This window comes from Castor canadensis, chromosome 17 (genome assembly GCF_047511655.1).
Source record: "Castor canadensis chromosome 17, mCasCan1.hap1v2, whole genome shotgun sequence".
Lineage (NCBI taxonomy): Eukaryota > Metazoa > Chordata > Mammalia > Rodentia > Castoridae > Castor > Castor canadensis.
Window position 1 is genome coordinate 59,022,972 of NC_133402.1, and position 26,951 is coordinate 59,049,922.

At 39.3% G+C, this 26,951-nt stretch overlaps 1 protein-coding gene across 4 annotated transcripts in view; it reads left to right on the forward strand.

The window, feature by feature from the left end:
• The window catches only part of Armc8 (armadillo repeat containing 8), a 95,674-nt gene that overhangs the window by 56,481 nt on the left and 12,242 nt on the right, over positions 1-26,951 (forward strand). For all 4 annotated transcript variants that reach the window (XM_074060289.1, XM_074060288.1, XM_020178272.2 and 1 more), the window contains 6 exons: positions 12,909-12,991; positions 13,295-13,376; positions 15,706-15,792; positions 19,746-19,838; positions 22,050-22,199; positions 23,172-23,267. In XM_074060289.1, coding sequence (XP_073916390.1) covers positions 12,909-12,991; positions 13,295-13,376; positions 15,706-15,792; positions 19,746-19,838; positions 22,050-22,199; positions 23,172-23,267 — 591 coding nt within the window. The remainder of the gene's footprint in view (positions 1-12,908; positions 12,992-13,294; positions 13,377-15,705; positions 15,793-19,745; positions 19,839-22,049; positions 22,200-23,171; positions 23,268-26,951) is intronic.

Below are 26,951 nucleotides of genomic sequence, written 5' to 3' on the forward strand. Positions count from 1 at the left end.
ATTAACCTGACTCCTAGCAATCAACCTTCCCTATACAAAATATTATCTTCCCAATTGGTGAATGTCTAACTTTAAAAAAGACTAGTAATTTAATGAATTCTACACATATGAATTGAACCACCTCCAATTGTATAAATTGTCCACTGGAGGGGTATGCAGTGAGGGGAAGTAAATGGCAATAAGACATAGCCCTGGGGCTGGAGTTGTATCTGAAGGATCATGGATGGAAATCGAATCTGAAAAATGAACTAAAAGCAAAAGCTCTGGGGGCATGGCACAGGTGGTACAGTACTCGCCCTTCAAGCCCAAGACCCTGAGTTCAAACTCCAGTATACCACCACGACCACCAAAAAACAAGAAAGACTCATCTTAAAACCCAGGTATCATAACAAAACCTCAGTAAGTCAGAGGGAAGTAAATGACCAGTAAGAATTCATTGAGGGCTCAAGGAATTGTTTGGAAACAGTTAAATACCAATGTTGCATTTGTTAGCTATTGAGCTATCCTTGAATCCATTTGAAATTTGAGGGCTTGGGTTTTGGGTTTTTTTTTTTTTGCCATTTTTAATGTTTTCTAAATTCTTTTTTATGCTATATTTTCAAGAATTGAAAACATAAGATCTCAAAATTTCTGTTTCTTGTGGGGAGAAAAGTGATCCATTCACATCAGCTTCACATGATATGTGAAGACAGTAGCAAGGGTAGGATGTTTTTTCTTTTTCTAAGAGACCTAGTGTTGTCTGTGTTGGCTGTAACTCCTGTCCTCAATCCATCCTCCTGCCTCAGGCTCCTGAGTACCTGGGACCGCAGGTGCCACCACCACTGTGCCCCACTTGTCTTTTCTTTTTCAACTGAATTTTTATTTTTGAGAGGTACAGACAGAGAAAAATAAGAAAGAAAAGAAACAGAAGAATGAGAATTTTTCTCCTGATCTCTCTTTGCTGCGAAGGAAGTTGTAACTGTTGTGTCATCGTGGAGATAAGATGTGAAGTATTTAGAATAATGTCTGCCACGTAATAGGCACTCAGTAAACAGAAGCATTTGTTAGAATATCTTAAGTGACTTCTTTGGAAGAATAAAAATAAGTAGTGTGTTAGGAGAAAAAGTGCACAGCATTAGAGATATAAATCAGATTTTACAACAAAGACAGTGACTTTTACTATAAATTTCCAAAACTGCCAATTAATTCATTCCAGTAAAAGAATACTTACATTCCAGAAACAGCTTTACTACAGACTGTTTCTTATTAGTGATGGATGTCTTATTTGCCTTATAATTGTATTTTAACATACTTTTAAAATACCAATTTTAGAAACTTTTTGTTGTCGTACCATGTCCTCCAAAGCACCAAATATAATTTTGTTTGGTTTTCTTGGTGTTAAGTAGAATATACAATACAAATCAATAATTGGCTAAAGTCATAGATAATAGATAACTTGAGAGGGAGGCCAAACTCTGTCTTAATTGTGGTGAAGTATATGCAGCTGTGGTTGTCATGAGTACTATTGCTCCAAAGAAAACCATGTCTCAAAAGACATTTGCATTTGGAGCAAATGTAAATTTGTTTCTGTATTTTTAATGCTATAAGGTTTCAAGATACGTTTGTAAGTGGAGGCCAGTTTTTCCTTCTATCTTCTGCTTTCTCAAAATCTTGCTAAGTACTCCCTTTGAGCATTTTTAATCATTTGTTACAGCTTGGTTTTATTACTAGTTGCTCTTCTGGTTAAGAGTGTATATGTACTGTGAATTTACATTTCTGTATATTTTGCAAAGTGTGATGATTCTAAATGGTCATTTCAAAGGCTCAATATCAAAATTGTGCTTTTGTCTCTGTGTGAAACCAGGCAGATGTAATGAGTTATTTCTAAGCCTTAGCTTGCATATTGAACCAAACACCTTGAACATTTTGAAGGTCTTCTGTGGTACCACAGAAGTAGCACCCTTTAGGACTTGGCTTTGCTACAGAATACAACAAATTAAGTATTCATTATTCCTTAACTTAATCTGTGGCTAAATTATTAGTTACCTTCCAAAACTGACCTTCCAAAGAATTTTAGGTGAGCCCTACAACATTCATACATGATGGTAAGTACTTTTAAGAGATAACCATGGCAGGACCAGGGTTTGCCACTTGTATCTTAGAGTCATTAAATGAAGATGTAAAATGGAGTGTGTGTAGTTGATTAAAACTTGGCTTATAGTTCTTTTTTTTTAAGTATGAAGTACAAAAAAAATTAGTTATTTTATTAGTTTATAATCTAAAAGATGTAAATGTCTTATAAACCAAGAAATGGATTAAATATCATTTTATTGCACCTGTAAATCTAAAATCAATGACTTAGGTGAATGTTCAAACACATTTATCCGGAAGCATATGAAATGTTTGAGATTGTGGTGAAGACTCAGGACCGTTGCTGTACTCTCTGTAATGATTAAAATGTAGCCAGGGGTTAGCAGTGTGCACCTATGAAGAGCACCTGTTACCTCTATAATTCTGAGGCTTGTGAGAGAGACAAGAAGGATTCTTCCATTTTTAAATGGTTTGGTTTGTGGGAGGGTGTTATTCAATATCAGAAGAAGAGTATTTCTTGACATGTAAAAAGTAAATTAAATTCAAATTTGTGTCCATAAATTCATTCCAGTAGAGCCATGTTCATTTGTTTCTGTGCTGTCAGTAGTAGTTCTGCATTTCCAGGGCAGGTTGAGTAACTACTCAACAGAATCATATGGTCCCCTAATTATGAAATGTTTATTGCCTGGCCTGTGGAGGGGCTGGGGGAGAGCCACTTTCTGCTGGTACTGTGTAGCTAAATAAGAAATGCTGTTGACCAGTTTGGTAAAAAGCTCTCTCTACTGGACTTCAGAAAGAAGTAGAGTCCCACCAAAGATAGGAGAAGGAGAGACAGAGACCAATTGTATGACTTTTTGAAGAAAGGCATTGTCAAGTGATGATAGTATGACATTGTCACTGGGTATTTCCCTAAATGCCGACTCCCTCGTTGGATTGATTGTGACGTGACAGACCCTGGACAAATCGGATACATACTGTGGCTTTTAGTTACAACATGAGACGTTGCTGGATTCTGTGTATTGGTTAGCAGAGTTGTTGGAATAGCATGGCATATCCAAGAGAAAAATAAAGATTCAGTTCACTTGGTAAGCAAAATCTTGTTACCAAGCCTTTTCCAACTATAAAGCATTAGGTTAGGTGGTATGGGGGCCTCCAAAAGTCATATAATTCAGGTACTTAGATCAAGATATGCTCTTAGATAATCTCTCACTCTGAAGCAGAATTCAACATATACTAGCCAGTTTCTGTGCATTAGCTCACTGTGTGCTGAGCCCTGTGCTGTATTAGCACGTAGTCTCTTAAACCTCATAGGAGAGTTACAGACCAGGAAACAAGCACTCTGACTGAGGCTGTCAGCTAGGACACAGCAGTGCCTTCTTCCTGTTCTAGATTCTGACTCCAAAGCCATGTTCCTAGTCAGTATGTTACTTACGCAAATTTAAATACCATTACCAGAGCCAAATTATGACATATAATGGCCAGAATTTCACCAAAGTTCTGCTTGGTTTGAAACAGGTGAAAAGGAATGCCTGTGAGTTGGGAGAATGTGGTCTTTGTCTAAATTTTCATAAGCTGGTGTCGATGCATCAGATCACACATAATTACCCACAGAGCTTTTAGCACTAAGTAGGTAGTGAGGTGCTCTAACATATTTCTTGTGAAGCAGAAGGCTGGCATGTGCCTGTAACTGAGACTGCATTGCCATATAGTGACTCCAGGGTCTCGTGTGTATAAAAGCCTCGTCCACTTTTGTCATGATTAATACACCCAGATATGATTAAGATATAACTGTAGCCAGGTGTGGTCATACATGCCTGGAATCCCAGCCCTTGGGAGGCTGAGGCAGGAGGATCCTTAGTTTGATAACAGCAAGTTTCAGGCAGCCCAGGCTGGATAGTGAGACCTATCTCAAAAAAAGAAAAAAAAAAGACTGATAGAAACATACTCTTATGAATGTATCTGGAAAGGCCATTTCTTATAAAGAAGTTAATTTGGGAGCTTTCTCACCTTTCTTCCAAAATATTAAAATCAGATATTTCAGAAGTTTTGGCCCACAGAATAAGGAGTTTCCATATTTGTGTTTCTTCTACATCAATTTTAAGTGCTTTTCTAAGGATACTGTCTTGATGAAGGGTACTGTGTACATTGTAAGTTATTCTAGAGAGCAGATATACAGAATTAGTGATATCATATAGAGGTACTATTTCAATCCCAGGGGCTTCCCCCTCCCTACAGGGCGTTGCACGTGCAAGGCAAGCTCTGTACCACTGAGCTGTATCCCCAGCTAGAGGTACTATTTCAGCATTTCATTCCTAATGGTATCAATTTGAACTTGAGGTAACATTTTGAAATCGTAGGACTTTTAATAGTTGCTCCTTTGCTAAGCTGTAGTGCTCATCACTAGAATGTAGGCTACATAAAGGCAGTACCAAGAATGTCATAGTAGGTGTTATACTTGTATCTGCTGAGTGTCTGTCTGACCTGAAAATGTAGCCAGCCACCCTGTCGGGTAACAAACCTGTGAAGTATGTATACAGAGGGACAGGCTGAACAGAGCAATCATGGTACACAGTTCCTGAAATAGTGCACAGTTCACCTCCCGGGAATGACAAACAGGAGATGGAAGGAAGTTTATAGTTCTGTTGTTTGAATCTGATTTATAATGGTTTTACTTATGTGTTAGAATAAATGAGCATTATTTGACGGCTGTTCAGATTCCATCCAGACATTCAGCTAATGATTGGACTCAGTTAAAATTTGAACTCCTATGTAGAAGCATTTATTTTTATAGATCTGTTCGTCTGTTTTTACACAATGTATTTGTGACATAGTAATGTTTATATTTTTGGTTTTAGGGGAAGGAAAAGTTGAGCCAAGAGACAGCTCCCACTTTTCCCTGAAGTATAGAAAAGATTAGAACTTTGAGTGTTTCTTCTGAGTATTGAACATGAGTGAATTTCTCAGCTGTTAAGAAAATTGGAAGGTCCCATGGTAGAAATGGTGAAAACATCACTTTAAAGGCACTTAAAAGGAAAAATGAAATGTAGAAGTTCAAGACTAGTCCCACTGTAAGAGCCCTTCCTCTTGATCTCTGCCTATGATGGGAAATGATAACTTTTCCTCTCCCAAGCCCACCGTCACAGTGTGGCCCACAGGACAGGCTACATGTTCACTTAGGTCCATGCTTTCAAGAAAAAGGACCAAGAAGAGACCCTGCTGGTTCAACTCCTAAGTTTTTACTTTTAGTTCTCTGGCTGAAGAGGAGATGCACTATTTCCACCGAGCCTGTGCCTTCCAGAAGTTATTCTTTTGACCCCAAATCATTGACTTAGAGAAATTTGGTATAAATATGGGAATAGGTAGCAATGAAAGAGTGAGAAAAGGGAAGAAATGCTTTGTAAAATGTTTCCTGAGACTCCAGAATATGATATACTAACCAGTGATTTGTTCTAAGAGAAGCGGAACAGCTTCTTTGTCTCTTTTAGAAAAAGAACCGTTGAGCCCAGCATGGCACACATCCATGAATTTCCCAGCACTTGGGAGGCAGGAGGATTGCAAATATGAAGCCAGCCTGGGCTGCATAGTAAGACCCTGACTCAAAAAACAAACAAACAAAAAAGTAGGGGGAAGGAAGAAAAGAAGAACGGAGAGCCTTTGGTTATATATTAAAAGAAAGAACACAAAACCCTACCCCTTGTTTTAAAAATACTCATTAGAGGAAAATGTGAGAAAACTCTTCCCAAGGCACAGCAGCAGATACGACCTAGAACAGGCCTTCTCTGAGAAAGCCTGCAGCTGTCCTCCAGCACAGACTGACAGCAGTAGCGTGTTAGTTCCACTTGGCTAGTGTCTGCTGAAGCCAGAGCTTGAGTCTAGAATAATGGTTAGATCATAAGGGAACTGAAGGGAGAAGTGAGAAGTCAGTGGAACTCAGGCTTATGGTTTCTTCCCAGTTTTTTACTTAACTTTTCTTCATTGGTTTGCATTCTCTCTGACCTTTGCAGCCAAAGCTCAATTGTTGAGCTGTCATTTTCTCTTGGAGACACTGTGAAATGTATCTTTTTTTTCTTTTCTCTTGTCAGTACAGTTCATTCATGGCAGCCTTTCTGCTATACTAATCCTTATTACCCTAGAAGGTCAGTATATAGGCAGTGTTGCACTAATAACTAAGTGTTCTTCCTAGTTTCAACATCAGATGTCAATTTAGTTATTAAGAGTAGGCAAAAATCTCATCCTCACAATGCATTGAGTACAAAGGACCCCACACTAGACATAAGAACACCCAGGAGAACCTCAGCTTTACCCCAGTTTGCCTACCCCTCTACCAGTAACTTCAGAGACCTGGTTAACCAACTGAAATTAATGAGACTGTTCCCAGAATGTCTTCAGATTTTAACATTAAGCAATTCAAGTTAAGAGATATGTTTAGTTCTTACAGATAATTAGTCTACTGCGATTAATACCACACTGAATTCAGTAGGAAGATTGGCTTCCTAACTGAGCCTGTTTGGGATCAAACACCTTGCTGCCCTTGCTTGACTCTTGAAAGATCACATATTGTTAGAGGGGCTTTTGTCTGTTTTACTAAAAGAGCTATGTAAAAGAATGCACTTGAGAATCGTAGACATTAGGTGCTCAAGAATTTCTACAATGTATATGACATCATGTCCTTTAAGTGTTGTGTGATCATCTTGTGAAGTCACATGATCACTTCCTAAAAATGGTTTTCACTTTTGACAATGGTCCCCTTCCCAGGACCCTGGTAGCTCTACTCAGCTGGTTGAATATGCTGATCTCATTCTAGTATCTCCCTCGTTACCATGTAACCACTCTTTTTTTTCCTACCCAGTGATTTCCAAAACCCGTCTCTTGACTGCACTGACATGAGTCCTTGTGTTCACAGTGCTCATCTCCTTTAAAAACAAAAAAAAGAAAGGTGATTGTTCAAACTTTAAATAAGTGTCAGTTGATAAGAAAGACCTGTCAACACTGACACCTGGGAGACTAAAGCACCGCTACCCACACCCAACTGGCCTTGTCTCTATTGTGGACCCTTCTTCCTAACCTTGTGCTGTACCCTGCTCAGCTGCTTAGCTTCTGCTTTTACTAGCATTTCTGGATTTGATGATTTACCCATGTAAATCTTAGAGGCAGCCTCATCTGACCCTCAGAGTTCTAGGTCTTTACTCATCATGACCACTTTTGTCTTCTTAACATGCAGACTTCATTTCATTTCATAGAACTTTTTTCTGGGAACCTTTCATGCAAGCCCATTTGGAATTAAATTGTATTTTCCTGGTTTGTTGTACATAATAGCATAAATGATTGATGTTAAGATAGTAACCACTTTGCATATACCCTTTGATTCCCCAAGCCCACCACTCTGAATTGTCTGAGAAGTTTTATTAACAGCACCAGAAATCCACCTGGGTTCAGTTTTCAGTTTTCTACATATTGTTCTTGACTTGCTTTGAACATAGTTCAATGTCCAAAGTAACCTTTTTCTACGACCTAGAAAAACTAGCACAGAATGTTGCATCCTTGGTCCTAGCTCATGCTACAAGGAGAATAATGGAGTCTGGAGCTTTTTTTTTTTTTTTTTTCCCCTCCTGAGTTCAAACTGCAGTTCTGTCTCTGCCAAAAAAAAAAAAGACTATTTCCTGACTCTAGTTTTTCATGTGCTCTGAGGAAAAGATGGCTTATGTCCTGACTACAACTAAGTTATAAGTCTACTAGAGTTCATGGAGGTCTGGGAAATCCCCTTATACCAAAAGGACCATCTTCAAATCATTGATATTCCCATGCGTGTCATGAGCCATCTCAGTACTAACAGGGTTCTGCACTTACCTCTTGACCCTGTAGGCTGATTGTTCCTCTCTTCCACAGGCTGTGGCGTCTCTTGTCCTGGTGATAGGGTACTCCAATCCTGTTTCATTCCTATCAGAGCTGCAATATCAAAGACAAAAAGTATGTGGCCATGAAGACTAAAGACATTGGCAAAGCACTTAATCCACTGACCTAAAACTAAATCAGCTTAGGATTCAGTGATATAAGGCTGTAATTAAACTTACAACTTAGACTCCTATTATTATTACTATTGCAGTACTGGCGTTTGAACTCAGAGCTTCATGCTTGCTAGGCAGGCACTCTACCACTTGAGCCACTTTGCTAGTCCTGAGCCCAGGCTTTTAGAAGAGAAAGAGAAATGGCCTCCTCCATGCTGAGGATTCAGCCCATTATCAATACCCCTTCTGGCTGGGCACAGAATCTGTATAACATGGGACACTATCTGTTTTTCTTTTTAGCAGATCCAACCAGCTATGTCACAGGGTCTTTGACTGGGGAATCTCCAAGAACCATGAGGTAGAACAACTTCCAGCTACACACTCTTACATTCTAGGACCTAAGATGACCTTGCAGGGTGCTAGTACGTGGTACCCACAGTCACATCAACACTTTGGAGCATGGTACTGGGGTCATTAAAAGGCACCATAGAGAAAATGTTTTATTATTCTTGGCTTGCCAACCCAAGGTCTAAAAAGCTATCTGGTACATTGTTAGGCCACCATGAGTCACAGGACTGTGGCGGTAGCCACCACCTGATAATCTTGATGGAGAAGGTGAACCAGACAGTCAAGTACTGTGCTTTCCAGAACCCTACCAGGATTACCGAAATCCCTTTATGGCAATTTCGGTTATAAATCCAGGTCTCCTGCTCTGATATTTTAATAGGCTGTGGTCTAAGAAAAGCCAGCTTGTATCCAAGAGAAGATAGCTCAAGATAGTCCTACTGTTTTATATCCTGACTCAGGGAAGCAATTTATTAGTCACCTAATAGGTGTACTTCCACCCCCAATGGATCAGGTATCATGTGCCCTGAGGAAGTTTAAAAGTTAAGCATGAAGCTACACTCTATTAATAATACTACAGTGACTGAGCACTAACAGTTCCCCACTGCCCCCTGTTGAGCCTGAATATTCTTTATCAAGGTCATTAGTGCTCATTTCCCAATCAGTAGTAAAGCCCCATTCTTGAGAATGGTTGTCTTTCCCACCTTCCATTTATAGATGTTTATTTCACTCTGCCTTAAGTCCATGACCCCACCGTTTGTAAGGTGCTCTTGCTCCCATAAACTCATGTACCTCAGCACTCAAATAGTTGAGTGTATTCAACACTGAGTTTGCTGGTAGCAAGGTTATCTCTGCTGCTGATGTTTGAGTTTTAAACCGTACTGGGCTGGGCACTCAGATATTTGCTGAGGAAGTGAATGCAAGTAGGATCTGTGCCCTGTATGCCCTTGCTTTCTCCTTGATTTTAACACCCGTGTAACTAGACTGGTGCCTTCTCCAGTGTCCTCTCACCTGCTGTGCTTCCCATGTTGCTTCTGAACAATTTTTCCACATTGCTTTTTATTCATCTCCTCATTGCAAAGGATTTGAGGTAAAAATAATCATTTTGCTGAAGGCCCAGAGAGGTCAAGTCAGGTGCTCAAGGTTATTCAGCAGATCCACTCCATAGCTTCATCCATTAGGTTGGTTACCCACTCATTTTATTCCCCAGGTTCTTTGATTATCATCCTTACTAACTTTAGGAAGGGGTACAACCTTGACTTTGGCCTGTATTAAACATAGAGTTGTCTGGCCTGTCTCTTGTATAGAATTAGGATTTTTCATGGTCCTAAGCAATGTCGGGTTTGTGACCTGTGGCTATGCCAAGATATACTGTATTAGATGCCTGCATGATTGTTATACTGGTTCTGTCACTTCATTGACTTACATCTTTGGTTAAATATAGCCAGTAAACCTTATCCAGAAACCCCTTTCAAGTCTTGCCTTTGCCTAGGCTTCCCAAGCACCTGGAGCCAGTGCTAGTAGTACTTCTCAGTTCTTGAGGATAATCCTGTGTCCCGTCCATCTGGCCCTCCCACTCTCATTTTTTCTCTGATGATGTCACTATATCTAATACAAGAAACTATTTCTTGTATTCCAAGTTACCACTTTTCACTCTAAGTCAAAATAGTTTCCTAAGCCACCAAGGAGGTTTCAGGCATCAGCATCTCTTGAGTGCTTGAGACTTTTGCCCCCAGGTTTTAGTTTTTTTCCCTATTCCAAAGTCCTGATTTTAGCCTTGCCTAGTTCAAGAACAGTAACAAGTGCTTGATTGAAGTAACTGGACAGCCAGCCAATCTGTCATGGTTGCTATAGCACAGATTAGGTCATTTGGAAAAATTCCTGTAACTTTCAAGGAAATAGTAATAAGGTCCGAATAATTTAGAGGAGCGAGAATGGCAGTGGAATGAATATAGCATACAGTACAAAGAAAGTGGCTGAGAGAGTGGTAACATGAGCAGAGAGGGAAACAGACAAGACACAAGGAGGGAGCAGGTTTAGCCAGGACTGGGGGGAGAAGGGGGAGAAGGTAAACGGTGTGGAGCATCTCAGTCACAAGTTTCACTGAACACCCACATTGTGCTTATCAGACATCAGAATGTGGAACTAGAGAGCAAGCAAGAATTCTAGGTTAGTTTCAGATTGGGAAGTTGTCCATAGCAAGCTGGTTTTGAAGTTACAGCATTGTTGTAGTCATAGAATGTGAGATGGACAGAGCCTTGGGGACAGGTGCCTATTATAAGATGCTAGAGATTAAAGTGTGAGCACTTCTGACTTTTCAAAGGGGTGGGAGTGGGAGGTGAAGCCCACTGAGGGAGAGGATCCAGTGGGTGAGGCACAGTAAAGATGCAAGAAAGGAATGGGGAGTGGTATTTGGGTCCTGGTGGAAGTGCTCAACCTCACCACAACAAGGGTGAAGAGAAAAATGGCAGAACAGAAATATTTCAGTAAGAAGTTAGGAAGCCCAGGTATAGTGGTCCAGGCTTCTTGTCCTAGCTATTTGGGAGGCTGAAGTGGGAGGAGCGCTTGAGCTCACATGTTCTGAGCTTGAGACCAGCCAGGGCAGCATAGTGAGAACCCCAACTCAAAAAAAAAAAAAAAAAAAAAGTGGGCCATTGAGGCAACTTATGTCCCAGAGAAGAAGCAGAGACCCTACAAATTTGAGGTGGGTACAGAGGGGCTGAGGGCATGATGGAGGTAGGAAGAGTTTGAAGTGGGTGGTAGGCACTGAGGAGAATATTAGGATCTCCTGCAGGTTAGTACAAAGCTGGTGGACCCGCAGTGGGAATCTGGCTGAGGTGGGATAGCGCGCCCTGAGAGAACAGCCAGACATCCACGTTGGAGAAAAGTATAGGTGGGTCAAAAAAAAAAAAAAAAAGTAGATGGACAAGAAAAGGAAGAGGCATGTAGGGGCCGAAAGTGATGGTAAGGACAGAGGGTGGGTTTGGTCTGGGATAAGGAGGGGATCAACATTTACACATTCTTGGGCCACTTTGTTTGTTTGCTAGGCAGGAGTTCTACAACTTGAGCCACTCCACCAGTCCTCTTGGGCCACTTTGGAAACTGTAAAATTCTGTATGAAAATTACTTTTCCTAAGCTAGAGTTGAAGTGTGGTTCCCTGTTCTTAGCAGATATTCTTCTTCGTGGTCACTGTTAATTTCAGCCATGTTTTCTGCTCTCTTCCTATTTGGCTTTGAACATCCTGAGATGTTTTCCTCTCCTGTTCTGAAGTCAGGCTTCTGAATCCTCTCATTTTACTCTGGGTTGTAATCTTTAACCTTGGCTGCACAGTGGATTTCATCTGAGGAGCTTTTGAAAAAATACAGGTGCCTGGTCCCACCCCAGAATCTGATTTAAATGGTGTGACTTGGAAAGAAAAAAATTTTTAGAAGCTCCCCTCAGGGACTTCTGTGCAGTCATGGTTAAGATCTTTTGCTCTAGGCATAAAGCGAAAGTAATGACTCCCATTAATGAGTTGCCACACTGGGAACACCTTCACAAACTTCTTCTCTAACTAGGGCAGTTTTGCAGTGTGGTCAAGCATATGGACTGGAGTCAGATGCCTTGGTTCAGCTCTGTGATCCCAAGAAAGCTCTGTGCTATCTAGAGCCCTCAGTTTTCTAATACGTTGATGAGAATAATCATGATAATGCTTGCAGAAAAGTGAGAGTTAAATCAGGTAATGCAGTGTGTTTATCACAGTGCCTGGCACATAGACAAACTCAACAAATATTCATTGCTTTTGTTAATATTTTTATATTAACAAAATAAAATATTAAAGTGCATTAGCACTTTATTCTAAGAGGAAAAGGCTGTTCTTCCATGGCCCATACAAGTTCAACTCAGTTGCTTTATTTTGAGTCTGTACATTGCTTAATGAAGGTCTATTGCAGACTGTCTTACTCCTAAATTAAAAAAACAATAAAGCTTTGTGATTGTAGTAATTACCAGTAGCAGGACTTGTTGCTATAAGTGAAAGATGGCAAGAGTTCTTTTCCTGAATATTTAACTCAATTTCAATTCACTTGGTAAGAAAGAAGCCCACAGATTTCATCTCATGAGGACTGAGAATGAACTGTGAGTTTTTCTAGACTCTCAGTCTGGCGGGAACTTGTCTAATAGAGTTTAGTTCTACCTCTACCCCTTACCCCAAGATTGTTTATACAACACGTCTGCAATACTTATGCCACTTAATGTCTTTAAAAGTAAAGAAACATAACTTGCCCCTTCTGCCTGTCATTCAGCCTGGCTCGTCCTCTTTAGTGGGCTGGCCCTGCCATTCTGATGAGCTGCCTGCCCCCACAGCAAGATGGTTGTTTTGAGAGGTAAAAAACTTTTGTTAAAAACAATATTAAACTTTTAATGGATGTTAACATGCTTGCATTTACAAGCAGTGAAGTTTGTCACCTTCATGTTGTTATTTATGCAGCATTAACCTTTTTCTCCAGATCATTGAGACTGAAAATATGATGGACCGAATTGTGACTGGCTTGTCTGAGTCTAGTGTCAAGGTGCGGTTAGCTGCCGTCAGGTATGAGCTTTACATGGTCTGAATAAAAATCCTTTGCTGTGTGTTTAACCTGTTTCCTTTCCGGTCCTTCACCGAGTAAGTGCAGAATCCACACGTTACTGGACAGTCTGCTCGGTGAATTCATGCAGTATGTAGCAGTCTCTAACAGAGCCTAGCCTCCAACGCCTGGGAAGTATCCTCACGTAGTTGATTTAATATCCATAGATGTGCTTGAAGTGGACATTAATAATAGTGAAGAGCAGGCATTTATGTGAAGGGTAAGTGCTGGCTTCTTGGGAAGCTAACTTTGATTGTTCTTTGTAGATGCTTGCACAGTTTGTCCAGATCTGTACAGCAGCTTCGCACCAGCTTCCAGGATCATGCTGTGTGGAAACCGTTGATGAAGGTGAGAAGACAGAGCCTGGCTGAGCTGAGCAGGCCAACAGCAGCCGGGTGTAGGAGTACTTTGAACATTTATCTCCTCAGATGTGATGTTCTGAGCATCTACAAATTACAGACTGTTTCTCAGGGTAGCATCTCGTGTGAAGGGGAAGTACTGGCCTTCTCTTCTTTACTAGTGGAAACTTTAATTACTCGTCTCATCCCCTTATGTGTTCAGTATTCTTTAAACTTAAATCCAAACTTATCCTTGTGATTTTTAGTTAGAAAAAAAGGAAAAGGATCAGTCATTTCCAAACGTAACATGTTCCTCTTAGTCTTTTGGCAATCCCAGGATTATTATTTCTAACATAACTTTTTTTTTACACTAGATCTACTCTTTTTTAATTTTTTTAGGTTTTTTTTTAATTGGGGGTACATTGTGGCATTTATAAAAGTTCTTACAATATAGCAAATGTATCATACTTACTTTCACCCCAATAGAAAAAGGGTTCAGGGAAACTGAGTCTAAATGAAGACGTAAAGAATGTATCGGGTTGCTGCTAATAATATAGTACAGAAGAACCGCAGGTTTAGTTGTCTTTTCCTTTTTTTTTTTTAAATGATCATATACTTTGTATTTACTCAACAGAATTTTTAATTTAGGTTTTTGTTCTGTTTGTGAGTACTTACTAAGTACTAAGCAAAGCCTTCAGGCACAGTGGGCCACCAAAAATTTTTACTATAGTGCTCTTGCCCTATAGTTTCAGGTTAAAGTAGAGGCATCAGTGTGGCAGAAATAGTTAGGAGAGACTTGAGGCAAGAAAAAAGTGAAGTAGACTTTGAAGGCAAAAAGACCAGGAAGATTTTCCTGCATGAGCAGAAACGTCCTGTATGGCACATGTAGGAAGCAGCACGGATGCCTTTATGACTATCATGCCGTCGTATACATCTCATATATAGTGCGATGAGACATACTAATGGACAGGTAAGAGCCAGATGGAAGGGGTGTACTAGTGCCATGGACAAAATATGTAATTTATTATTGAGGTCCTGGATAAGTTGGTAGCAGTGGGTTAAGAAAGATAGTATGAACCCTAGAGGTATTTCAGCCTAAGGACTAATAAGATTCGGTGTATGATTTACTGTTCACGAGCTATTGGGGACACCAAGAGGTTTCTAAAAGGATGTGATTATATGGCCTTGTAAGGCTTAGGACAGTACATTTTTTAAATTTTTCTTTCCTAAGCAGCCTGCATCAAATTGGATCCATTTCCTTCCATTGGCACTCCTCCCTGAGCGTCACCCTGTTTTACTGTATCGGACATATGATAACATTCTAAGTATTCCTCATTTCCTGCTGTCCTTTTGTTTCCTGAGCCTCATTAAGAGCCCTCAGTCTCAGAAAGGTGATTTACCCACTCCCTACTCTCCAGCTACAACATCAGTGTCTTTCTGCTCTGGGAAGATGTTTGCTCAGGGGAATGTGCCAGCTCCTACCCACAAAAGTCCATTTCAGATCCACAATGGCCTAACACCAGATTTGGCATTCCTGGATTTTTGAAGGCTCTCCTCAGTTACTTGACATTTTCCTTTATTGTTCCCACTCTCTTGTTCACATATTATACCTAGCGACTTGATTTTCATTTATTGATTATTCAAGATTTCTTTTTTCTTTTTTCTTTTTTTGGTGACACTGGAGTTTGAACTCCCCCTTATACTTGCTAGGCAGGCACTCTACCACTTGAGCCACTTCACCAGCCTATTCAAGATTTTTTTAACTGCTCTTCTGTTGCCCAAAATAACTCCCTTTCCATCTGGAACCATTTTCTCTGATTGCTCAGCTAAGAACATTTCAATCATGCAAAACACAAATGGAGCGACATGATTTCTGTCCAGGTCTCCCAGGGGAGAGGCCTGATGAGCAGTGTAAAAGGGTTTTTACCCTTGGGTACATGTGGGTATTGTTACTCTCAAATGAGGGCTTTGTTGCACGTTTAAAATACAATGTTGAAAGCTTGGAAGAAGCCTGTGTCTTGCTTCAGATGCATTTTGGTTTCTTCAGCGTTTGTTTGCATATCTCTACTGATTTTTCTTTTGCTTTCCATTCCTTAAACCATTAGTAGTCAACAAGACAATAGGCATTTGATTTTAATTAAAATTTTTATTTGTTCTGATTTTGATATAATTCTATTTGGTCAGTGTTAGATACCACCATGAATTTCACTGTTACTGTCTTCCTTATTAAGTATGCCCGATATGAGAAGCCATGTTGAAAGATACTTGTTTTTTTCATCTTCTGTGATCTCACCTTCATGAATCCAAACAATTAATGGTATCCTTTTTTAATTCTGTAGGTTTTACAGAATGCACCAGATGAAATCTTAGTAGTAGCATCTTCCATGTTATGTAATCTTCTTCTTGAATTTTCTCCAAGCAAAGAGGTTAGTATTGATTTTCTCTTCTTAGATGTGACCTTATCCAGCTACAGCTTAGTCAAATACTTTTTTTTTTAAACTGTAGATGACACTGAAATTTGTGGATTGGATTTAATAACTATTCTGATTTGTTTGATGTGGAAGGGAGAGTGGAAATAAGTTATTCACTTTAAGATACGTTAATTAGTCAGGAGCTGGTGGCTCACAGCTGTAATCCTGGCTACTTAGGAGGCAGAAATCAGGAGGATCTTGGTTTGAGGCCAGCCTGAGCAAATAGTTTGTGAGACCTTACCTCAAAAATACCCAACACAAAATGGCTGGTAGAGTGCCACAAGTGGCAGAGCACCTTCCTAGCAAGAGTGAAGCCCTAAGTTCAAACCCAATACCACCCCCCCAAAAAAAAAAAGGAAATGTTATTTCCCATTACTACTTTTATTCTACCTAGCATATTCAACTTATTTAAAAGACATTACAAAGCTAGGCACAATGACATGCTTCTATAGTCCCATCTACTCAGTAGGCTAAAGCAGGAGGACCACTTGAGCCCAGGAGTTTGAGGCCTGAAAAACATAGTAAAATCCTGTCTCAGAAAAATAAATAAAAATAAGGTATTTCAGCTTTTTAGCTAGTTAGTTGTTAACATAAGCTACTTCAAACTGGAAATAGAAGAAATAATTACAGCCGGGCACCTGCCTCATGCCTCTAATCCTAGCTATTTGGGAGGCTAAGATCAGGAGAATCATGGTTCAAGGCTAGTCTGGGTAAAATAGTTGGAGAAACCCCATGTCCCAAATAACCAGAGCAAAATGGGCTGGAGGCTAGGTATAGTGGGGTGTATTGTAATCGCAGCAACTCAGGAAGTGGAGGCAGTAGGATTTTGAGTTTGAAGCCAGCCTAGGCCAAGTGGGCAAGATTGTATCTCAAAAACAAAATAAAAGCAGAAGTACTGGGGACATAACTCAAGTGGTATAGTGCAAGGGCCTAGCAAGCCCAGGCTCTGGGTTAAATCCCCAGCAATGCCAGTGAATAGACAGATACACAAGTAACAGACTATTTCCAAATTATATTTGCTAAAGAACAAGACTCAGTTTTGTAAGCCAGGATTGTATGTCATTTCAAGGAGATAACTGCTTACATCAGAAAATAGTCTTTTAATGCTTAATATAATGGTAATTGTTTGGAGAGGAATTAAATCTGGAGATTTTATTCCCTTATTTTTTTGCATTTAATAAATGATTTGAGCTTCTGGTGTTTTGTTTTTTTTTTAAGTAGAGAAAACCAAAGTTAGTACAGATGGAGGGCATCTCCATCACATAATGGTTATATAATATGTAGCTGTCACACAGTTTCACTGTCACAGTAACTCTGGTCTGTGGCTGGTAGAGCCTGTTTAGCATGTTTGAGGCCCTGAGTTCAATCCTTGATACCAAAAAAGAAATTTAAAAATCCAGTCTTTCTAGTCATAGACTCAGGTTTATTGGGCACTCATGGAATCCCGTTTTTGTTGATCTGCAGGCTTTGACAGGAATTAGGAAGGCAGTATTCCCAAGGTAGCAGCAGTTCAAAGACAGTTCTTTTTTTTTTTTTTTTTGGCAGTTCCTATATGCATTTATCTATTTTGGTTATTTGTACATGAGAACATAAATATTCATCATAAAGATATTTAAGGAAATAGATAAGTTTAATCTGATTAAAATATCTCAGTGTATATACATGTATTGAAAGTTGCATAGTCCAAAAATAAATAAATAAATAAGGCTGGCAGAGTGGCTTAAATGGTAACAGCACCTGCTTTGCAAGCCTGAGGCCCTGAAATCAAACCCCAGTGCCACCAAAAATAAAACAAAGAAAACCAGATAGTATCCCCAAAATATGTACAATTTTTATATTTTTATGCATCAATTAAGATAAAGTTAGACTAAATATATAAGTACTGCCTTATCATACCAAGCAGTGCAGTGTATTAGCTATCAGCTGCCGTATAATGAATTGCCCTCAAACTTAATGGCTTATAAAAACAAAAATGTGTCTTATCTAGTTGTGGATCTGGAACCCAGAAACAGCTTTCCTTGGTGTCTCTGACGAGGTCTTTCATGAGGTTGCAGTGAAGCTCTCAGTCAGGTCTGTGGTCTCACTTGAAGGCCACACTGGGGGATGGTCCACTCCCATTCTATCAAAGACAGTTGTTGAGCCTTCTTAGAATAGAAAGGGAGAGAATAGTAATTACTCTGAATGAAGAGAAAAGCAGGAGGGGTGACAGAGGCTCCATCTGTTCTCCTCTGCCTGGAATGAGGACTTGGCCTGATCATGGTCTAGTTATATTCAGTGTAGCCCCATTGATCATCTACAACAGGTCTTGGGTTGCCTCATCTACCTTCAGAATATTTAGGGCCCAGTTAGGAAATAAGGTAAATGAACTCAGGCACAGGATCATTAATATGAATGATCTTGTATATTAAAGTGACTCTTGATCTGGAAGGGAGAGAAATGCTTAAAAAAAAAAAATTGTTGGGCCAGTTGACAGAATTGAAATAGGGACTATAGATTGATAAAGTTATTGTTTTAATTTCATGTTAGCTGTTCTGAAGTTGATAGCCATACTGTTACTATGTAAGAAACTGTCTTTGTTCTTAGAAAATGCAACTGAAGCATTAAGGATAAAGGGGTGTGATGTATGCACTTTTATTTTCAAGTAATGGGATAAAGTGAATATGGATATAGATGTATAGAATGAGAGGGGTGATGAAACAATTACCCCAAAATGTTAGAAATAGCACAAGTTGTACAAGTAGGGGAATGCAAAGCCCTGTTTAAAAAAAAAAAAAAAAGTCATCCTAAAAAGAATAAAAAGAAGCAAAAAGGTAAAAAAAAAAAAATGTCATCTTTGCTACCCACAGTGATTTAAGCCTGTAATCCTAACTACTTGGGAGGCAGAGATCAGGAGGATCACCGTTCAAGGCCGTACTAGGCAAAAAGTTATCAAAACCCTAGCTCAGCCAGACATGGGGAAAGCATAAATAGGAAAATTGTCGTCCATGCTGTCCTAGGTATAAAGCAAGACCCTGTTCAAAAAATAAGTAAAGCAAAAAGGGCTCAAGTGGTAGAGCACCTGCGTAGCACGTATGAGACCCTGAGTTCAGCCACACTACAGCTATGAATGAATGAAAGGCGCAAGTTATATAGATCTGAATTGCTTAAGCTGTTTCTAGAATCCACTTGCCATATGGCCTTTTAGTGTTTATTGGAAATTGTAAATCTTAATCTTCTAAGGTTTGATGTTTTGGGAAATAGCCAAGTATCATAACCATAGTAAATGATAAGGCTCAAGCGTGCTATCTTAGGTGTAAAATATGGCATGACTGTAAAAGAACAAGTGCATTTTGCTTATGCAGTTGATAATTTGTCCTGAAAATAGTTCTTCAGGACAAATTCTGAAATATGTTTGTAACAAAATTGGCAATTTAGAAGGAGGATGGTTTGGTTATCTAAGTTCCATTTTTTAAATTTCTTAAACCAACCAAATTGCTTCATAGTCACAGCTTGTAAGCAACAAACATACTACATACATAGACAGATCAGAGTGACTGTCCCAGGGGATGGTGAGTGAGAGTGCGGAACGAGATAATCCATACATAAGAGTGCAAGTGAATGAACAGGTACTGGGACATTGCCAGAGTCTTTTGGACTACAAAGAAAAGGGGTGTCTGTGTGTGTGTGTGTGTGTGTGTGTGAGAGAGAGAGAGAGAGAGAGAGAGAAAGAGAGAAGAGGAGAGGAGAGGAGAGGAGTACTTACCCTTCCCTTAAGGTAACCTTTATGGCTGTATCATTTCTGTTTTGTGTACACTGTTTGGGATTGAGTAAAAGCGAGGAACAAATCCCAATGCCAGGGCAGATACATCTTTAGTTTGCAAATCTGATTTCAAAGCCATTTTTGTTTTGTTTTGTTTTTCCAATCACAGCCCATTCTAGAATCAGGAGCAGTAGAACTACTTTGTGGGTTAACCCAGAGTGAAAATCCTGCTTTACGAGTGAATGGAATTTGGGCTTTAATGGTACGTTTCACCTTTTTAATTTACAAACAGAATAAAGGTATTATCAAAGTTAGAATTAAGGGATGTTTCATATGAAATGTGGAATTTTCTTTTTTAAAAACCTGGCTAATACAGCCCCGTTTTCTAATGAACTAGGACCTAGAAGATTCAGTTTTCAGTCTTGAGATTCACGTGTAAGCAAGCTGCTTTCCACAAGGTGCCTCACATCTATTACTATTATGAAAAACGAACAGGTGTTCAAACTTCACTTCTCATTTTAGGAAACAAATTTTTGTTATCATGAGCACACTGATATTCACAGAGAGCTACCTACTTCACAAAGCACTTTCGTATTTCCTTTGATTTTTAGAACTTTATGAAATAATAGGGAATGTTCTTAGCATACTTTACAGATAGGTAAACTAAGGCACAGAATACTTATGTTCTTTAATTGACAAACAGTTGTATTTGTGTGGTGTACATGTTTTAAGTATGTATACCCACATTGTGGAGTAGCTGAGTTGAGCTAATTTGCATATGCATTACCTCGCATACTTACCATAGTAACATGATTTTTGCATAAACGCTTAGTAATTTAGCAGTTTCTAATACATTCTAAAATTATGAGGTCAAAGGGCGTGATCCTATATGGACTTTTTAAGAACATAATTATGGTAGTTAAAATTTAACTGCTACCAGATGCTAAGCTACGTGTTCTATGTTTGTTACCTCCAATTCTAATTTTAAGTTACACTGGAATATGCCCACCTTACAAATGGGGAGCTGGGGTTCAGGGAGGGTAAATGAATCTGGAGGGTGAAGACCTCACAGCTAACAGTGATGGAAGTGGGTTACAAGCCTGCACTCTCCTCCTTGCTGCTTTCTGTGTCAGCTGACGCTGCTCACGTGGAGTTTGGGGTAGAAATGATTGTCTTCTAATAAAGCTCCAAATCTAGTGGCTTTAACCTTATTTTTCTCTAACTTTGTACAACTTGTAGCTCTTGTCTTCCTGAAACTCTTTCCCAGGATTTGTTTTTTAACTCACTTTCTACCCAGCCTTCTTTTTAGGGGATTCCCGGTTTTCAGTTCTCTTTCCACTTCAGATTCAAGGACTCTCCCTAATAGAAGAGCTTACTTCAAAATTTATGTAACCAGATGTAACTGTTACCTGTTCCCTAATTGCCTGTCGGGCTTCATTTGAGAGTTCCCAGACATGTACATCTTAAATGCTGGAAACTGATTTCTCATCCCACTCTTAAATCCAGACAAACTGTCTTACTCTCATCAGTGTCCATATCACCAGCTGCTATGTTCTCTGTCCACAAAATAGCATACCTTGCAATCATCTTGGGTGTGGCCTCTTCATGCCCAGTGAGTACTCTCTGCTCTGACATGCTTCCTTTCATCATTGTACTTTGATCCCTCATGTGTCTTAGCTCCTTAAGTAAAATAGGTATCTGGGGGCAGTAGCCAAGTATGTCCCAGTTCATAAGGAACATTTATATCAAAAGGTGTTTTATTAGTAGCTATTTGGAATTTATTCTTCAGATTTTTTTTCCTTCAGAAATGTTACTAAAGCTTAGAGTTAAGCTGAACTAATCCATTACGTGATTTAGAAGAGAAAAAAAAAGTAGAAGCAGCAAAGTAGCTAGTGGCTATCTGGGTAGCTGTAGTCAGGATATACTTCCTACCCCTGGAGAGCTTCCTGTGTGACAGGGCCTTGGCCATCCAAACACCTAGCAAGCACAGTAGTGTTTTCATGCTAGTAGAGTTAACAAACCATGGCTTGTTTTCATCCATGGTGAGTGAGTATTTTGAAATCATTCTCAGAGTGATTTGTGGCATTTTGACTCTAATGACTATAGTGAGGCAGTCATTACTAGCCATGTTGTTAATTAAAGTAGTCAGACGGCAACTTGATAACCATAAAGATGGTCTCACAACTAATCAGTGGGCTTTGTATTTATTCAGTCTATCTTAAGTCATTCAGATGCCCATGTTAGAAAGCAATAACAGTCCTCATATAGAAGTATATCTTGGAGTGGCAGTTACCTTTGTCTTGACAAATAGAAAAGTAGGTGGTTAACAGGATTCAGAAAAATAGTGTAAGTCATACTTAAGGATTTTGTACAGATTCTGTTTGTACTTTGAAAATTATCAGAGCTACTATTAAAATACAGTTTCATAAAGTAAATATAGACATGATTCTTGCAACTTCTTTAATCCTTTCAGAATATGGCATTTCAGGCTGAACAAAAAATAAAAGCAGATATTTTACGAAGCTTGAGTACTGAACAGCTATTCCGGTTATTATCAGATTCAGATTTGAATGTGCTGATGAAGACATTGGGACTTCTTAGAAATCTCCTCTCTACTCGGCCTGTAAGTAAAATCACCCAGGCATCCAGATTAGCTAACCCTGCCTATGCTTTGGCCCAACACCTGCCTATGATTGTGATTAAACGCTGCCCTTTCCCAGAGAAGCAAGGAGTTGATGTGTAGACCTGTCACCTTTGCAGATATTCTGGGAACTGCTTCACATGTAGCTCCCTCCCCGCCCTCCTGCACTGCCTGTCGTGTCTCCCTCTCCCCTTGGTGCTGGACTTGTGCCTGCCTTGGTTTCTTACTTTATTCTTACCTGGTTTGCTGGCCAGGATAGGTTTTCTCATCTGCCTAAACCACTTATATCTTAGGACTCTACTTGTTTCCCTTTAGAGCATTCTTCTCAATGCCATTTCTTTAGACACCCCCAACCCACATGTACATTATTGACCTCTGAAGATGTCATTGTGCAGAGCAGTGGGTACATGTCACGGTAGGGGAGGACGAGCCTTGTTGTTAGGGTCACTCTCATTATTCTCTGATGTTCTCTTAGTGAGCAGCAGTGTCAGCAACCTTCAGGTACATGGAAACATGGGTGCTCCCCTTCTCTGTTTCTTACTTATCTTTGAGTCACCTTTATACATTTGTGCCCCATGATAGTCTTAGTAAACCTATGCCATATTTTCCATGTCTCTGGCTTTTATTCTCCCATTGAATTTTGTGCTTCCTTTTTCTTTAATATCTTTGGGCTTGAGGACCCCCAGTGACTTTAGTTCTGTATTTTCAGTCCAACTCTATGCTCTCTTCATGCTTTTCATGGTCAAGACACTATATGTGCAGATACAATGTTTGAAGGCAAAATACAGCTTCAAAATTTAATAAACGCTGATCTATGGCATCTAGGTCTGTGTGGTTTGGTGTCCTGCTTGAAGCAGTTGTGTGTCATATTATTTAACTTTTAGAAGCCTTCTTTCATATGGTTCTTTTCTTTGTTTTCCAGATGACAATTATGAATTTCTCCTTGTTTTTCAGCATATCGACAAAATAATGAGCACTCATGGAAAGCAGATTATGCAAGCTGTCACCCTTATTCTGGAAGGGGAGCATAACATTGAGGTCAAGGAGCAGGTATGTGTTCCTTTTTCTTGGCAAATAACCTTGGAATGTGAGTACAAAGATAGATCTTAAGACTAGATGTTCTAGAGACAAAAAGAAAGATTTTCTACCACCTTTTAAACTCTGCAAAAACCCATCTCCCTGGAACAGTCTTTAGCTTTCCCTTTTGTCACTCACTGTTCCTGCTGTCCCTGTCTCTACAGAAGCAGCCTCCTTTGATCATCCTGGAATTAATCCTCTCTTCAGGATTATTTCTAGCCCTTTCTACCACCGTGCTCTGAACTGCAACTCCTGCAACTCCCTGATAATGCTTTACTTTGAAGATGGTTTTGTCAGTGCCTCCTGAGTTGCTGAAATACCAGGTGGAATTGTACCCACCTTACAGAAGTAAATTTCTAAAAATCTCTGTCTTTACATAAACTCTAAAATCTCTGGAGATACGTACAGAATAGAGTCCAGAAATATATGGCCACTTGATTTTTTCTGAGGTGATTCATTGGAGAAACAATGGTCTTTTGAACAAATGGTGTTATAACAATTGCCAAAAAAATTAATGTTGAACTTTCTTATACCTTTGTTCAATTTATCTATAACTCTAATATACGAGGTAAAACTATAAAACTTTTGGAAAAGAAATGCAGGAGAAAATTTTTGAGATCTTAAAATTGGCAAAGAGGTTTTAGATATGACAATTAAAAATATCAACCAGAAAAGGTAAATACAAAGTTTCAAAATGAACATGTAAAGCTTCACTGTTAAGAGAATGAAACAAGAGGAATACATTCTTTTGGATAGATTGGATACACTTGCTTCTGTACATAATATGTAAAGAGCTTTTGAAACAATAAAAAGACAACCACGTAAAAAACTGAGCAAAAAAGCATGAACAGACACTCCATAATAAAATATCACTGCAGTCTTTTAGAATGGCAAACATTTTTTGAACGTTTTACAAGGATAGCAAGGAAACGGAGTATAAAGTTGGAAGGCAAAGTGATACACTTTGGAAAATAGTTCACTGGTTTCTTAGAATATCGAGGATGTGCAGTCGTCCCTCAGTATCCATGGGGGCTTGGTTCCAGAACCATCCCTTATACCAAAATCCATGAAAACCCCAGCCCCATATATTAAATGCCATACACACATCCTCCTGTATATTTTTAAATAATCTCTAGATTACTTAGCATTTGCAAATGCTATGTAAATAGTCATTATGGTACATTGCTTAGGAATTAATGAGGAAAAAAAAAGTCTGTAGGTGTTTAGTACAAATTGTTTTTTCTTAATATTTTCCATCCATGGTTGGTTGAATCCATGGGTGTGGAACCCACCAATATGGAGGGCCAACTGAAGTTGCCATACAACCCAACAGTGCATTTATTCACAGAAAATGAAACCAGGTTCACATAAAACCCTGTGTGTCAGTGTTTATAACAAATGTATTTGTAGTCACTGAAAACTGGAAACAAACGAACTGTCTCTTAACCAGCTACTGAATAAGCTGGATACCAATTAGCACCTAAAAGGGACAAACTATTTTTACATCCAGCAACGTGGACAAGCCTTGTGTTATGTTACATGAAATATGCCAGATTCCAAAAGCAGCATTTTATAGAATTCCATTTATGTGGCAATTTGTAAAAGACAAAACAGAAAAAAACAAAGGTACCCAAGGCTTAAAGGAAGTGAGAGTGAATTCAACTCAAGAGGATAGCACAGCAAAACTTGGGGAAATAGCAGAGCTGCTGTCTACGCTGAAAGCTGATGTGTTTGTTATAAGACTTTATACATTTGTCAAAAAATGACACCAACAGAGCAAATTTTGCTATATTATAATTGTGTTTAAAAAATAGCCACCTGGGATTTTGATTGGCATGGCACCAAATAGATGAATTTGAGAAGTGCCATCTTAATACTGAGTCTGCCAATTGTGTAATCCGTTTACCTTCTCAATGATTTAGGTCAACTTAGACCCTTTAGAGCAGGTCTTGTGTTTCTTTTATCCAGATTTACCCTGAAATATACCTTATGTTTTATGCTATTGTAAATGTTTTGATTCCAGGAAAATCAGTGTGCTCATTGCTGATATAGACAGGTTTTTTTTTGTGTGTTACTGGAGTTTGAACTTGGGACTTCGCATTGCTAGGCAGGCACTCTATCACTTGAGCTGTGCCTCCAGCCCTATAGATAATTTTGAATATTGTTCTTGTAATCCCACTATCTTGCTAAACTAATTTTTAAGAGTTTTTTGTTGTTGTTGTTGGTTTGATTTTTTGAAGGTTACTTAGATTTCTTTAGGGATGATCACATCACCTGTGGATGAAGACAGTTTTACTTCTTACTTTCCAATCTGTATACTATTATTCTTGTTTCATTGTCTAGCTAGAACTTTCCATTGAGGCTCGACATACTTGCATCATTCCCAACATTAGAGGACAGCTTCAGACTTTCACCATTGACTAGGAAAGATTTGGGGTTTTCAAAGATACCCTTTATTTTTTTGTATTATTATGGATTGCCTTTAATATTCTTTTTAATCTTTTCCATGTTAGAGAAAGCACAATTTCCCTGCTCCCCTTGCTTTTCTTGGTTCCATTCAGCTCCATACTTTTGAAGTTGTTCATTTTAAAGGTTTACCTTCTTCTTCTTTCTTCTTCATGCCAGCTGGCGTCTATTCAAGTCTCCTGGGGGAGTTGGTGTGTTGTCTACTTCCCTTGAAAGATATTCTAAAGGTCACTGTTTTCATTTGTGCTAATTACCTCATCTGTCACTGAAAGCTTCCATCTTCAGTTTCAACAGCGATGATCCTTCTGGTAGATGAACACTTTCCTTGTGCTTTCTCTCCATACCCTGCACCTGGAGCCACTCATATGCCAACCTGGCTATCCCGTGCTGGGAATCCATGATAACCTGGGGTCAGAGGCTGGTTCTGCATCCCACCACTTCCTCGGTGCACAGCTGCTTGTACAAGCCAGGTTCGGCTCCGTCTCCTCTGTCTCCATCTCCTCCAGCTCCAACTCCCACTTCATGCCCCCGCAGCAGCACCAGCCCAAGCCTGCTGGGCACCTTCCACCATCCGGGAGCGTGACCCACAACAGGCCACCATCCCCTCACAGATCCCCTTTATCAAGTAAAAGAAATTTTCTTCTCTTCCTAGTTTGTTGAATTTCTATCAATGAATGGATATTGGAATTTTTTCCAGTTGCCTTTTCTGTACCTATTGAAATATTTTTCAAGTCTGTCTGATTGAAATGGTGAATTCTGTTATTCAAGTTTCAGATGTTAATTGTACACTTGAGATAAACTCTCCTTGGTCATTTTGTATTACTCTTTACATATGTTGTTGGGTTCAATTTACTGAAATTTGGCAGGGCGTGTATCACATCTGTGTTCATAAGGGATACTGATGAATAGTTTTCTTGTAATATTTTTGTCTGGTTTTGGTACTGGGATAGTGCTGGCCTTAGGGAAAGAGGTAGAGGTGTCCTTTCTTTGATTTTCTGTAAGAATCTGTAGAAAGGGCTGGTGGAGTGGCTTAGGTGGTATGAGTGCCTGCCTAGTAAGCATGGAGGCCCTGAGTTCAAGCCCTAGTACTGCCAAAAAAAAAAAAAGAGAGAGAATTTGTATTACTTGTTTCTTAAATATTGGTGGAAAGTTCCAGTGAAGCCACCTTGATACATGATTTCTTTTGTGGAA